The following is a 16,610-nucleotide window of genomic DNA, read 5'->3' on the forward strand; positions in this document are numbered from 1 at the left end:
GGGGGGGTAGTAGAGGAAGACATATCCTACAGAGAGACCATAGACCATGCAAAATTGTCACCAACATATTCTACCAAATATCAAAAGAAGGGGTAGATCTTACCGTGTCCTAGACCGGACAGCAAGGTGACAAGAAACTGAAGGTTTGGTTTTGGAGGCAAAAGGAGCACTCCAGCTCTCCCACAATCTGGACCCTCGACGGGATTCGAACTCACGACGCCGGTGTTGCAAGGCCGAGCAGCTAACCACTGAGCCACGGCACTTCCTGATGCACAGCCTTCCGCCTTAGAAAGGAGAAGGTAACTAATAACCGGCCGGCCTGACCTTTAACCCGGCCGGCCGGAAATGGGAGGGGCCATAATCACATGTACCCTCCAGGAAGAGAAAAAGGTTACCCCCCCCTCTTCATACAGCCCCAGCAGGGGCACCTACCCCCTCAATTCCTGGCCCGGACGTGCGTGCAGGCTAGATTCTGCAATAAGCAGAAAGCCGGAGTAAACATCCTTCGCCGGCGCCAGGACTTTCAATGGCGCCGCTATACTTCCGGGCACAACCGGAAGTGTGCGCCCGGCAAATGCGGACGCAGGAAACTCTCCGCCGGGAACCTAGTTCCGGCAGAGCACGTCCGCGAGCGACAGCGAGAGAGCCCCGCGGCAGAGTGCCGGGCCAACTCACCAGCACGAGATGTGCTGACAGGTGAGCCAGAGGGAGAAGGAGGGGAGGGAGGGAGGGAGGGAGGTAGGAGGGAAGGAAAGGAGCCACGCAGGCTAAAAAAAAAAAACTTTTTTTCCCAGACAGGGGAAGGAACCTTCAATCAAGAAGGTCAGAAACTGAAAAAAGAAGAATTATGCTCCAAAGGTAGGTAACCCATAGAGCCTAAAATAAGAGGACACAAGTCCTCCCCACCTGTCCTTGACCACACAGGACAGAAAAAAACACACGCAGAGGGGAGGTTCTTGTGCCCTCTTATAGGGCCAGCCACGCTTTTGATTGGCTAATTAAAAATCCGCCTGTCCTACCAGCACACAGGGGCAGAAATACCCCACATTGTGCCGCTGGTACGGACGACAGGGAAGCAGTTTTGCTTGAGCAATGTATTTAGGAAAAGTCCTAAATCCACATAAACTAGCAGTATAGATAGGATCCTTGAGATGGGATAACTCTTTTAATGGTACAGGCGGATGCTGAATGTGAATGAGTGAGCCAAAGTGCATTTCAACAGCACCTGCATATTTAGTACAGAGTTGGGGTCAGACTGAACTGCTGAACTAACAAGTTAATCATTTTTTTCACAAAAACAGTAGAGATGCATGATGCTACTACACTGAAGGCTACACAGACTCTCTCACTCATACATGGGCCATGTCTAGGTATTGCAACATCAGAGGGTTTTTTTTATAGGTTAGTAATTGCGGAATTGTGTTGTTTTCTTATTAAAACTTAAAAGGGAGTGGCAGTCTGTTAGTGAGTGAACATGTGGGAACAGAAGCACTGGATCACTCATTGTCTTTCTCTACCACTTGCTGTACAGTAGTCCTAATCTTTGCCAGTTAGTTCACTTTGAAGATCATTTCATTTTAAAGGGATCATCCATCACCTGCAAGCTGCAATGGCTCAACAAGCACTAGAGAAGGCACTGAATGTTTTCCAATTTAAACATAAAGGCATATACTTTATATCGAACGTGACAAGTCCAGAAGTTATAGATGCTGTAGAATATATGGAGATTCGAGACAGCGATGTGTTTCTTGTCACCTATCCAAAATCTGGTAAGTTCCACTGTTAGAATATCTAATAAATAAGAGTGAATCAGAAATGTGACCTAGAAAACCAAGACATACTACATTTAAGGTATCTTGTGATACAGCAGATGAACCTGTGCAGATTGATGGCTAGTTTTGTGTTAAAGCTTCTGAATAATTTGCAATTTAAATTAAATACAATTAAATTAAATTAATAAAATATTATATGAAATGTATTCCCAAAAATGTATATACCTATATCAATATAGCTATACTTGCTTTATATCATGAAAGTGGCAGACTACACCTGAAAGACTGTACATGTGCTAGGTCCTACTTTTCTGTCCTACAGAAACTGATCCAGTTTTATTTAATATTGATCCTGCATATGGACAGTCAAAACACATGTTAGGGTCAGCGCACATGGAGTTTTTTGGCGCTGATTTTGACGCTGAATCCGCCTCAAAATCAACCTCCAAAAAAAAGCCTCCCGATAGAACTCTATTGGGAGGCTTTTTTAGAGGCTGATTTTGAGGCGGATTCAGCGTCAAAATCAGCACCTGACCCTTAAGCAGTATACATTTATACAATAACTTTCTGCAAAGAAAAGTCTAGTAGTGCTTGCTAAAAAAAAATTAGTTTGCGAATGCAATTGTCTAGCACAGAGTTTTCAACCTTATACACTGAAACATGTGACATTGTTGTCATTTTTTTGCACTGAATATTTGGGGTGGCTGCCATATTGTGATCTGAAGAAGTAAGATTGCCACGATTTTATGTTCTGAGCATGTGTTCTTTGCACCATTTTATGCACAAATCTAATATTGAAGTCCTCTCCTAAGGATAGAATATCATTAATAGAAAATGGATAACCCCTTTAACCCCTTAGCGCTATTTCACATACAGGCACGTCAGGGAATGTGGTTAGTTCCCACATTCCCACGTGCATGTACGTGATGGAGATCGCATGGTCTCAGAAGCAGAGACCCTGCGATTACCATGGGAGCCCGGCTATAACTGACAGCCAGGCTCCCGCTGTAACAGCAAGGACGGTGATAACACCGATCCCCGCTGTTTAACCCCTAAGATGTGGCTTTCAATAGTGACCGCTGTCCATATGAAGTATCTGCAGCCCAGGGTCTGGACAGTGACCCCAGGCTGTCTGCAGCCTCTACATACCTGGTTGATCCTGCCAGGAAGGGAGGAAGTTACTCTATGCATCTGCATAAGCTAACTTCCTCTATAGACTGCAATACAAGTGTATTGCAAGTCTATAATGCTGAATCAGTGATCCAGTGGATCACTGGTTCAGGTCCCCTAGAGGAACTTCAATAAAAAGTAAAAAAAAAAAAAAAAAAAGTGTAAAAAAAGAAGTTAAGTGTATGAAAAATAAATAAATTAATTAACTAATTAATCAAGCAAAGAAATAATGATTTATTTCGATCTCGCCTTAACAAAATGCTATAAAAAGTGACCAAAAAGTCACATGTACCCCAAAACAGTACCAATAAAAAGCACAGATCGTCCCGCAAAAAATAAGCCCTCAATCAACTCTGTCAACCGGTAAAAAAAAATTCTACACATCTAAAAAGATGGCAATGAAAAAATAATTGATTTCTTTCCCAAAATTGTTTTTTGTTCTGCAAAACTAGTAACGCATAAAAAAAAAACCAATATAAATGAGGTATAGCTGTAATCGTATTGACCCGCAGAATAAAGGTCACATGTTACTTATATGCTACGCTGGATGGAAAAAAATTAAAAGTTAAAAAGCAATACCAGAATTGCTGTGGAGGTTTTTAATACACCAAGAAAGAGTTAATAAATTTTATTTTATAGTTTTTAGGCACCCAGAAATGTTGTCATTATAAAATACATTTCATCCTGCAAAAAACAAGCCCTTATATGGCCACATCACCAGAAAAATAAAAAAATATATATATAGAAAAAGAGAAAAAAATGGGGTCACTCACCAAGGCTGTATGTGATGAAAACATGAGTCCTTTATTTGACACTAGCTGGTACCCGCGACTTCATCTGTGGTGATTGTAGAAGTGGGTATATACAGGCGCGGGTAAGGTTTTCGTACTGTGTGTAAGGTATGGGATATGAAATGTAACTTTGTATCTTGTTTTTGCTGTAATTCAGAGAATACATGAGACTTTTGTGTTGAAGTTAATTTGTATTTGAGCTGCTATACGGTGTTGTTATAAACTGTACATAGTGACTTTGGGACAGAGGTATTTGAAGTTAATATACCTCGATATACGACATTGTATGCTTTGTTATTTTCTGCCAGTAGTGTGTTGACATTTTTTTGTTTTTAAAAGTTGCCATATTCTGACAGCAGTCACTTTTTTATTTGTCTGTGTCGGGGGATATCTTTTTTTGCAGGGCCGGGTGTAGTTTTTAGTTGTTGCATTTTCGGGAAATGCTATTGGGTTGATCACTGTTGATTGATATTTGTATGATGATGAAAATAGTGGAAAAACGGCGGTTTTGGACTTTTCAGTATCTTTGCTGCTACAGCGTTAAGCGTCCAGGCAAAATATTTGTGTAGCTTTGTAGAGCGGGCGATTTCGGACACAGGGATACCTAACATGTATGTGTTTCACAGTATTTAGCTACTTTTATATGTGTTCTAGGGAAGGGGGGGGGGTGATTTGAATTTGTAATACTTTTTATTATTTTATTTTATTTTTTTCCTTTTTTTTGTTTTTGTTTTTGCATTTATTAGACCACCCAGGGGTATTGAATGGGTGGGCGGTGTCGCGGATTGTCAGAGCGGTGGGGGTGGGCAAACATGGCTGCTCCGGAGCGTTAAAGAGAGCCTCCTGGAGTATCGTTAAGCTGAGGGGCAAAGTGGTAAAGTATATGTATATGTGATTGTGTGGGGTTAGAGGCTAGGCTGTAGAGGGCAATATGAATTTTGTGGCTTGCTATGGTCCAAAGTGTGCGAGATTGCAGAGATGGTGGTGTGAGTTTGGGTTTTGTGGGGGTCCTGGCACAAACTTATGTGTGCTATTGTGACGAAAAGTAGCCTATTGCGCAATCGGGTGTATTAACTATGTTTGTGGAAACTTTCTGCCAAATCGGTCGAGCTGGTTTTGCGTGATTGAGGAACAAACATCCAAACACACAAACCCACAAACTCACAAACTTTTTATAATATTAATAGGATCCCATCCCAATGTTAATAAAATCTGTGAAAAGGTTTTGTGTGAAAATGCTCACTATACCCCTTGATGAATTCTATGAGGGATGTAGTTTCCAAAATGGAGTCCTTTTGGGGGGGGGGGGTTCTTTGTATTGGTACTCTAGGGGCTCTGCAAATGAGACATGGTGGCTGAAAATTATTGCAGCAAAATCTGCTTTTTAAACACCCAGTGTTGCTCCTTCCCTTCCATGCGCCCAAAAATCAGTTTACACCCACATGTTGGATATTTCAGTGCTCTGGAGAAATTGCATAATGACATTTGAGATGCATTTTTTTTCTTTAACCCTTTGGGAATGTGTTAATTTTAGGTCTAAATGAATGTATTATAGAAAAAAATAAAATGTCTAAATTTTGCCTCTATATTGTTTTAATTTCCTTGAAATACTTAAAGGGTTAACAAACTTCCCAAATGCTGTTTTGAATTATTTTAGGGGTACAGTTTTGAAAATGGGGTGATTTGGGGGAGTTTCTATTATATAGACCTTTATAATCCCCTTCGTAACTGAAGTGGTCCCTAAAAAATTAGTTTAGGAAATTTTGTGGTAAATCTGGAAAATCGCTGTTATACTTCAAAGCCTTTTAACGTCCAAAGTAAATTAAAAAACAATGAAAAGATAATGCCAATATAAAGCAGAGATATGGTACATAATATTTATTAAAGTATTTGTCAGATATAGGTATCTGTTTGAAAAGCAGAGCATTTCACATTTTTGAAAATTGCGATTTTTTTGCAAATTTTCATCAAATTTCCTATTTTTTTTAATAATAAGTACACAAACATTGATTAGATTTTACCACTAACATGAAGTACAGTGTGTTATGAGAAAACATTCTCAAAATCACTTATGTAAGTTAAAGCGTCTCAAAGTTATTGCGATTTAAAGTGACACATGTCAGTCTTGAAAAACGAGGTGTGGTCCTTAAGGCATTTTTGGGCTGTATCCTTAAGGGGTTAAACATGCTAGACATGCTAGACAGCATGTTTAACATTGTTTAATGCTATTATACCTGCTCATCTCCACATCAGCTGCCCATATCTAGACAAACTATTCCTGCCTCAGTTTTCCTTTCTTCTCTCCTGGCTGCCTCTTCACTTGCCTGAAGCTCTTTTAGTTTAAGGGTCCATTCACACAGAGTAAATGCGCGCTCATTTTTGCATAATACACGTGTAAAAATAAGACTCCCATTGATTTCAATGACATTTTTTACACGTGTATTCTTTACACGTGTGTTATGCAAAAATGAGCGTGCGTTTAGTTTGTGTGAATGGACCCTTACAGAGAAAAAGCTACGTAGGATGATGAGGAACAAAGACTGTTGAACATATACGTCTTCACCGACACATTAGTAACAGCACTGTCCAGCCCTGGTTAGGCACAATACCTGTCAGCACACTGTATAGAAGCAAGAACAGCTAAAGAGACAGTAAGAAGGGCAGGAGAATAACCTCCTTATAAAGTCATACAGTAAAGAGTGGGATCATGTGCCTAAATCTTCTGTTCCTAGTAGAGGAGTAGAGTAGTAGGCATACCCCTCCTTGAGAATCATTGGCCTAGCATTTGGTAAAAGGAAACTCGGCATTTGTTGACTATATGAGCACCTATGGACTCAACTGAAGGTATAATTCAGAGAATACTCCTATCTCATCCAAAATGCCATAAACAGGTAAACCATATACGGGTGAAGTCTTACATTGTATTTATTGTTTTTTTGTCTATTATTTCTTGATAATTATTTTGCAGGCACAGTTTGGACCCAGCAAATTTTAAGCCTAATATTCAACGAAGGCCATCGTAATGGAACAGAAAATATTGACAATATGACAAGAGTGCCATGGATTGATTATAACATTCGCAATATTGATATGGATAGTCGTCCATCTCCTCGCCTCTTCTCATCTCACCTACCGTATTATCTAATGCCAAGAGACTTGAAGTTCAAGAAAGGAAAAGTAAATCACTTAAGTATTGTAAAACAATAATCATCTTTTATTTTCTAAAAGTGATAACTAATGAATAATTACATAATGTATGTGGACATTTTACTTATAATGGGGCATAATACATTTATTTTTGGAGCTATGGCCAAAGACCTCAATGACTTAGGTAATAGTAGAGTTTCTATATAGAGTTGATAACAACACACAAGAATAATAAAGCTACATGATTTACAAGTTCAGATAGATAGATAGATAGATAGATAGATAGATAGATAGATAGATAGATAGGAGATAGATAGATAGATAGATAGATAGATAGATAGATAGGAGATAGATAGATAGATAGATAGATAGATAGATAGATAGGAGATAGATAGATAGATAGATAGATAGGAGATAGATAGATAGATAGATAGATAGATAGATAGGAGATAGATAGATAGATAGATAGATAGATAGATAGGAGATAGATAGATAGATAGATAGATAGATAGATAGATAGGAGATAGATAGATAGATAGATAGATAGATAGGAGATAGATAGATAGATAGATAGATAGGAGATAGATAGATAGATAGATAGATAGATAGGAGATAGATAGATAGATAGATAGATAGATAGATAGATAGATAGGAGATAGATAGATATATAGATAGATAGATAGATAGATAGATAGATAGGAGATAGATAGATAGATAGATAGATAGATAGGAGATAGATAGATAGATAGATAGATAGATAGGAGATAGATAGATAGATAGATAGATAGATAGATAGGAGATAGATAGATAGATAGATAGATAGATAGGAGATAGATAGATAGATAGATAGATAGATAGATAGATAGGAGATAGATAGATAGATAGATAGATAGATAGATAGGAGATAGATAGATAGATAGATAGATAGATAGGAGATAGATAGATAGATAGATAGATAGATAGATAGATAGATAGATAGGAGATAGATAGATATATAGATAGATAGATAGATAGATAGATAGATAGGAGATAGATAGATAGATAGACAGACAGACAGGAGATAGATAGATAGATAGATAGATAGACAGACATGAGATAGATAGATAGATAGATAGATAGATAGATAGATAGATGATAGATAGACAGACAGACAGGAGATAGATAGATAGATAGATAGATAGATAGATAGATAGGAGATAGATAGATAGATAGATAGGAGATAGATAGATAGATAGATAGGAGATAGATAGATAGATAGATAGATAGATAGATAGACAGGAGATAGATAGATAGATAGATAGATAGATAGATAGATAGATAGGAGATAGGAGATAGATAGATAGATAGATAGATAGATAGATAGATAGATAGAAGAAAGATAGATAGACAGACAGACATGAGAGAGATAGATAGATAGATAGATAGATAGATAGATAGATAGATAGATAGGAGATAGATAGATAAATAGGAGATAGATAGATAGATAGATAGATAGATGATAGATAGACAGACAGGAGATAGATAGATAGATAGATAGATAGATAGATAGATAGATAGATAGATAGATAGGAGATAGATAGATAAATAGGAGATAGATAGATAGATAGATAGATAGGAGATAGATAGACAGGAGATAGATAGATAGATAGATAGATAGATAGATAGATGATAGATAGATAGATAGATAGATAGGAGATAGATAGATAGATAGATAGATAGATAGATAGATAGATAGGAGATAGATAGATAGATAGATAGATAGATAGATAGATAGGAGATAGATAGATAGATAGACAGACAGACAGGAGATAGATAGATAGATAGATAGATAGATAGATGATAGATAGATAGATATATAGATAGGAGATAGATAGATAGATAGATAGATAGATAGATAGGAGATGTATAGATAGATAGATAGATAGATAGATAGATAGATAGATAGATAAATAGGAGATAGATAGATAGATAGATAGATAGATAGATAGATAGATAGATAAATAGGAGATAGATAGATAGATAGATAGATAGATAGGAGATAGATAGATAGATAGATAGATAGATAGATAGATAGATAGGAGATAGATAGATGATAGATAGATAGATAGATAGATAGATAGGAGATGTATAGATGTATAGATAGATAGATAGATAGATAGATAGATAGATAGGAGATAGATAGATAGATAGATAGATAGATAGATAGGAGATAGATAGATAGATAGATAGATAGATAGATAGGAGATAGATAGATAGATAGATAGATAGATAGATAGGAGATAGATAGATAGATAGATAGATAGATAGATAGGAGATAGATAGATAGATAGATAGATAGATAGATAGATAAATATGTTATAAACACAAATACTTAGGTGAACTGTATCCTGTTCCAGTTTTTGAAACATTAAACAGAAAGAAATGTAGAAGTGAAGTAAAACACTTTGAAATTAGACTAAGGGTTAGACTCATGAAGTCAAAAATGACACCAAAAAAGCTACAACTTGCCTTGCAAATAGGTCAAACAAGGTGAAGAAAACAGTAGAAAAGTATGGAAAGCAGAATACTGTTCCCCCAGGCAGAAAATAATTATACAACTGAAAGTATTTTCACATGGATTCTCCAAATACCTTAATGACAGCTATCCAATATATTATACCCTAAAATCTAGCCAAGTACAAGTCATAAAAGCTCTGCTTTTCGATCAGAGAAGTTTTGGACGTTTCTCCTGTTCTGCTGTTCTTTGTGCGGTGGGCACTTCCTTTTTGATCCTGTTTGGTCACTACAGCTTCTACAGGCATCGAGCTGGTCAACAGTGGTGAAGCGCTATGCACTGCTAACACAATAGAATATGCAACACAACCTGAATAACAGCAGCTAGAGTAAGGTATCCTATATCACAGTGCACTGAAGCTGTGTCTCCCATAGTGCGAACAGTGACTTAACAAACCCCCTGACTATCTACACAACTGTTTTTAGGGAACTGTCATTCCTTACAAGGGGCAAATTCACAACTGTTCATTTGTCCCAAGAGGAGAACAGCAAATTAACTAAGGCATGTGCATACCACCTTACTGCATTGGTGTAGGCTCAACTTTGGTGAATCCAAATGTACTTTCAAACAGGTTCACCAAAACTGAGTTCCTGTAGCTCCCATCCACCAGAAATTCTGCATAGATTTGCACTGCTCGATTACTTCCGTATATCCCACCTTGGGTGCAGGAGAAGATAACCCTTTAATTAATATAATCAGTAGGGTTGGATGAAGTCAAAAGTCCATCAAGCCCAACTTATAACCTTATAGAGATACCAATTGCCCCATGTCAGGGAAAAAAAATCTTTCCTGTATTTGTACATTGTTATTAGGTCTCCCATTTGTCGCCTTTTTTACTAAACTGAATAACCCCAAATTTACTTATCAATTTCGGACTCCTATCTACTTTCCCCTAATTATTTTGGTTGCCCTTCTCTGCACTCTCTCTAGTTCAGTTATGTCCTTCTTGTGCACAATAGTCTATGTTCGGTCAAAATAGTGATTTGTATAGAGCATCTATGCAACTTTTAGTGTAATTTTATCTGTTTTAGCAGCAGCTGCCTGACACTGATCGGTAAAGGTAAGGTTACTGTCCACCAAAATCCCCAAGTCTTTGCCAGTGGCAGCCTTACCAAAATAGTATTAAAGAGATCCTTTCAGGTCCTTATCGATGTATGGTATTATATACTGCAAGGGAGCAGACAGTGCGTCTTCACTGGGCTGTGAAGAAAGCCCCCCTGACAGTATTCTTAGAGGGGGCGTTCCTTACCTCCCACCGAAAATGCTTAGTTGCAAGGCCTGCCCTTTTGATAGCGGGAAGATATTAGTGCTGAAATTAACGGTACTGATATCTCTATCAATGGGGCACATACTGGGAAAGCCGAGAGTGCTCTGAATTCAGCACACTGTCGGCTTTGTAGCGATATATAATACCGCACATCAGTGAGGACATAAAAAGTCGACTTTAAGAACATACCGGTAATAATACATTTTATTTCTTTGACTAAAATGCATAAAATTACATTATTCTTCATTTGCCAATATTGTAACATTCTATCCTCCTCAGTTTTTATTATTTTACATTTTGTAGTATCTCTAAATATGGAAACCTTGTTCTGTAAACCCTCTACTAGGTCATTAATAAACATATCAAAAAGTAGAGGACCCAATCACTATAACTATACACTATCTTTCCCTTCTAGATTATTTATGCCCCCCCCCCCAGGCATCTTCTCCTCCAGCATAGCTTACACCTTCACCTTTGGAAATATAGCAGCCAAGGGTAGGTTCACACTAGTGCTTGGCTCCCGTCCGTCTGCTAAAACAGTGGTTACGCAGCAGATACCTGTGGACCCTATAGACCAGTGATGGCGAACCTTTTTGAGACCGAGTGCCTAAACTGCAACCCAAAACCAAATAAATTATCACGGAGTGCCAACACGGCAATTTAACCTTAAAACTCTGTGGGTCCACAATTGCGGACCCACAAATTACAGTCATGTGACTGGGGCTTTACAGATCTTGTACTGAAAGGTAAAGGTCTCTGCATTCTGTACTTTTAAACAATTAATTTTCACTATTTACATCGCACAGGATCTGTTTTATAGTTACCGTGCAATGTTATTACATCCTGTACTAATTTCACGTCTGCTATAAAACAAATACTGTGTGATATACATAGTGAGGGGACCCCACACAGTACAATCTGCCCCTCAATGGCCCCCCCACACAGTACAATCTGGCCCACAGTGGCCCCCACACAGGATTATACCTGTATACTCCACAGTAGCCCCCTCCCACACAGCATGAACTGGTCCACAGTAGCCCCCTCCCACACAGCATGAACTGGTCCACAGTAGCCCCCTCCCACACAGCATGAACTGGTCCACAGTAGCCCCCTCCCACACAACATGAACTGGTCCACAGTAGCCCCCTCCCACACAACATGAACTGGTCCACAGTAGCCCCCTCCCACACAACATGAAATGGTCCACAATAGCCCCCTCCCACACAACATGAAATGGTCCACAGTAGCCCCCTCCCACAGAGCATGAAAGATCCACAGTAGCCCCCTCCTACACAACATGAAATGGTCCACAGTAGCCCCCTCCCACACAACATGAAATGGTCCACAGTAGCCCCCTCCCACACAGCATGAAATGGTCCAGAGTAGCCCCCTCCCACACAACATGAACTGGTCCACAGTAGCCCCCTCCCACAGAGCATGAAAGATCCACAGTAGCAGCATAAAATGGTCCACAGTAGCCCCCTACCCGCACAGCATGAAAGTCTACAGTAGCCCCCTCCCACACAACATGAAAGGTCCACAGTAGCCCCCTCCCATACAGCATAAAATGGTCCACAGTAGCCCCCTACCCACACAGCATGAAAGTCTACAGTAGCCCCCTCCTACACAACATGAAATGTCTACCGTTGCCCCCCCTCCCCTGACAGTGCAAACAAACACAATATAGTTACCTGAAGAGCTGCCGGGTGTTCTCTCTTCTGTTCACTGCGCGCGCTGATGACTTACGTCATCACGCCCGCGCTTGTTCAGAGGTCACACTCTGTAGTCAGTGTAGGCCGCGTAGTACGCGTGGCCTACACTGAGCTACACTGACAGCTTTCAGCTGGATGCGCATTTGCACAACCAGCTGAAGGCAGCGATCGCTCACTAACGGGGAATCCTGCATCGGATTCGCCGTTAGTGAGCGATCAGGGCGACAGCACGCGTGCCAGCAGAGGGGGCTCTGCGTGCCCTCTCTGGCACGCGTGCCATAGGTTCGCCATCACTGCTATAGACTATAATGGGAACTGCTGCATTTCTGTCAGGTTTCTGCCTTTTCATATTGAAACCTGAGGAGAGAAAAGTCCTCCGTGCAGGACTTTTTTCTCTCCACTAATTTTCGGCGGATTCTGTGACAGAGTCTCTGTGGAACCTAACCTTAAACTATTCTTGTGGTTATTGTTTACAAGATTAATTAAATAATTCCTTACTTTAGAGTCATCAGAATTTTGGCTCAAGCAGTGGGAGTGTTGAAATAATGCAAGTACAGAACTGTGAGCTACAAAAATTGCTCCCTCTTACCGTCGCTATACATATATATACTGTATATATACTAGAGGGAGGACCCGGCTTCGCACGGGCATATTACATTTTATGTTTGTGTAGTGGCCCCATAAGAATTGTCCAGTTTTGCACTGATGTATTTTGTATGTGGTTTGTGTGTATGTCCATAAGCATCACGTGATCATGTGTATCTCATTTTGAATGTCAGTGAAAAACCTGTGATCAGTTGTTATGGATACCTGGAGTAAAGCTGTATCTAATCCTTCCCCGTGTAGTACTGTGTTTAGATGCAAGTATCCAATCCTTGTTGGTGTGGTACTTTGTGCAGATGCACATATCTAATATCTAATCCTCCCTGTGTGGTATTGTGTGAAGAGGCGCGTATCTAATCCTCCAGTAAGTGAAACTGTGTGCAGACGTGCGTATCCAATCCCCCGGCGTATGGTACTGTGTGCAGACGCGTGTATCTAATACTACGGCATGTGGTACAGTGTGCAGATGTGCGTTACTAATCCTCCGGTGTATGGAACTGTGTGCAGATGTGCATATCTGATCCTCTAGCGTGTGGTACTGTGTGCAGATGCGCATATCTAATCCTTCCCTGTGTTATACTGTGTGTAGAAACGCGTATCCAATCCTCTGGCGGTGGTGCTATGTGAAGACATGCGTAGCTAATCCTCCAGCGTGTTGAACTGTGTGCAGATGTGCGTATCTAATCCTCCCCCGTGTGGTACTTAGAGCAGACACACGTATCTAATCCTTCAGCGTGTGTAACTGTGTGCAGACGCGCACATCTAACCCTCGGTCGTCTGGTACTCTGTGCAGATGCAGGTATCTAATCCTCCCCTGTGTGGTATTGTGTGAAGAGGCGTGTATCTAATCCTACGGCATGTGGAACTGTGTGTAGACGTGGGTATCTAATCCTACGGAATTTGGTACTGTGTGCAGATGCGCTTATCTAATCCTCCCCTGTGTGGTATTGTGTGAAGAGGCGCGTATCTAATCCTACGGCGTGTGGAACTTTGTGTAGACGCACGTATCTAGTCCTACGGCATGTGGTACTGTGTGCAGACACGCGTATCTAATCCTACGGCATGTGGTACTGTGTGTAGATGCGCGTATCTAATCCTACAGCATGTGGTATGGTGTGCAGATGCGTGTATCTAATCCTATGGCGTGTACAACTGTGTGAGGACATGTGCATCTAGTCCTCCCCTGTGTGGTATTGTGTGTAGACGCGCGTATCTAATCCTACGGCGTGTGGAACTGTGTGTAGACGCACATATCTGATCCTCCCCCGTGTGGTACGGTGTGCAGACGCGCGTATCTAATCCTCCCCTGTGTGATACTGTGTGCTGAGACGCGTATCTAATTCTCTGGCTTGTGGTACTGTGTGAAGAGGCATGTATCTAATCCTCCAAAGTGTGATACTGTTTGCACACACACGTATCTAATCCTCCCCTGTGTGGTATTGTGTGAAGAGGCGTGTATCTAATCCTTCGGCGTGTGGAACTATGTGTAGACGAGCGTATCTAATCCTACGGCATGTGGTACTGTATGCAGACACGCGTATCTAATCCTCTGAAGTGTGAAACTGTGTGTAGATGCGTGTATCTAATCCTACGGCATGTGGTACTCTGTGCAGACTTGTGTATCTAATCCTATGGCGTGTACAAAGGTGTGCAGATGCGCATATCTAATCCTCTGGAGTGTGGAACTGTGTGTAGACGCGCGTATCTAATCCTACGGCATGTGGTACTGTGTGTAGATGCGCGTATCTAATCCTATGGCGTGTACAACTGTGTGAAGACACGTGTATCTAATCCTCCCCTGTGTGGTATTGTGTGAAGAGGCACGTATCTAATCCTACAGCGTGTGGAACTGTGTGTAGACGCGCGTATCCAGTCCCCCGGCATGTGGTATTGTGTGCAGATGCGTGTATCTAATCCTCCCCCGTGTGATACTGTGTGCTGAGATGCGTATCTAATTCTCTGGCTTGTGGTACTGTGTGCAGAGGCATGTATCTAATCCTCCAAAGGCTGGTACTGTGTGCAAACACACGTATCTAATCCTCTCCTGTGTGGTATTGTGTGAAGAGGCGCGTATCTAATCCTTCGGCGTGTGGAGCTATGTGTAGATGCGCGTATCTAATCCTACGGCATGTGGTACTGTGTGAAGACACCCGTATCTAATCCTACGGCATGTGGTACTGTGTGTAGATGCGCGTATCTAATCCTACGGCATGTGGTACTGTGTGCAGACGCGTGTATCTAATCCTATGGCGTGTACAACTGTGTGCAGACACGCGTATCTAATCCTCTGGAGTGTGGAACTGTGTGCAGACGCGCGTATCTAATCCTCTCCTGTGTAGTATTGTGTGAAGAGGCGCGTATCTAATCCTACGGCGTGTGATACTGTGTGCTGATCTGTGTATCTAATCCTCTGATGCGTGTATCTCAGTTTGGATATCAGTGTTGTATTGTGCATGTGTGAGTGACCGTGTGTATTGCAGTTGGAATATGAGTAAAAGTCTTGCAGGTTTGTATTGGCTAAGGGGGGGGGGCACTGTGTTTGGAATGCTGTATCTCAGCATCGGTACGTCCGAGCGAGTTGGAGTCTTGTCTTAAACCTTCCCGGATATCTGAAGTATCTCTGTACCAAATTTGGTGAAGATCGGTCCAGCCGTTTGGTTCGCATTAGAGAACAGACAGACAGACGGACAGACAGACAGACAGAAATTCATTTTTATAATATCTCTCTATATTATAAAAATGAATTTCTGTCTGTCTGTCCGTCCGTCTGTCTGTTTGTCTGTCTGTTCTCTAATGCGAACCAAACGACTGGACCGATCTTCACCAAATTTGGTACAGAGATACTTCAGGTATCTGGGAAGGTTTAAGACGAGACTCCAACTCGCTCGGACGTACCGATGCTGAGATACAGCATTCCAAACACAGTGCCCCCCCCCCCTTAGCCAATACAAACCTGCAAGTCTTTCACTCATATTCCAACTGCAATACACACAGTCACTCCACATACACAACCCAACACTGATATCCAAACTGAGATACACACATCAGAGGATTAGATACACAGATCAGCACACAGTATCATACGCCATAGGATTAGATACATGCGTCTGCACACAGTCCCACAAACCAGAGGATTAAATACGCGCTTCTGCACACAGTTCCACATGCCGAAGGATTAGATACACGCGTCTGCAAAAAGTACCACACACCGGGGGATTGGATACATACGTCTGCACACAGTACCACATGCCAAAGGATTGGATACACGCATCTGCACACAGTTCCACACACCAAAGCATAAGATATGCACATCTGCACACAGTACCACATGCCGTAGGATTAGATACGTGCATCTACACACAGTTCCACATGCCGTATGATTAGATACGCGCCTCTTCACACAGTACCACACTTTGGAGGATTAGATACATGCCTCTGCACACAGTACCGCAAGCCAGAGAATTAGATACACGTCTCAGCACACAATACCACACAGGGAGAGGATTAGATACGCGCGTCTGCACACAGTACCACATGCCGTAGGATTAGATACACGCGTCTACACACAGTTCCACATGCCGTTTGATTAGATAC

The 16,610-nt window shown here is 41.0% G+C and overlaps 1 protein-coding gene across 1 annotated transcript in view; it reads left to right on the forward strand.

Annotated features, from left to right (window-relative positions):
• The first annotated feature begins 1,609 nt into the window (after nt 1-1,609).
• Nucleotides 1,610-16,610, forward strand: part of LOC142197638 (amine sulfotransferase-like) — a 45,602-nt gene continuing 30,601 nt past the window's right edge. The window contains exons 1-2 of the mRNA XM_075268107.1: nt 1,610-1,769; nt 6,702-6,910. Coding sequence (XP_075124208.1) covers nt 1,610-1,769; nt 6,702-6,910 — 369 coding nt within the window. The remainder of the gene's footprint in view (nt 1,770-6,701; nt 6,911-16,610) is intronic.

Source organism: Leptodactylus fuscus, chromosome 3 (genome assembly GCF_031893055.1).
Source record: "Leptodactylus fuscus isolate aLepFus1 chromosome 3, aLepFus1.hap2, whole genome shotgun sequence".
Classification (NCBI taxonomy): domain Eukaryota; kingdom Metazoa; phylum Chordata; class Amphibia; order Anura; family Leptodactylidae; genus Leptodactylus; species Leptodactylus fuscus.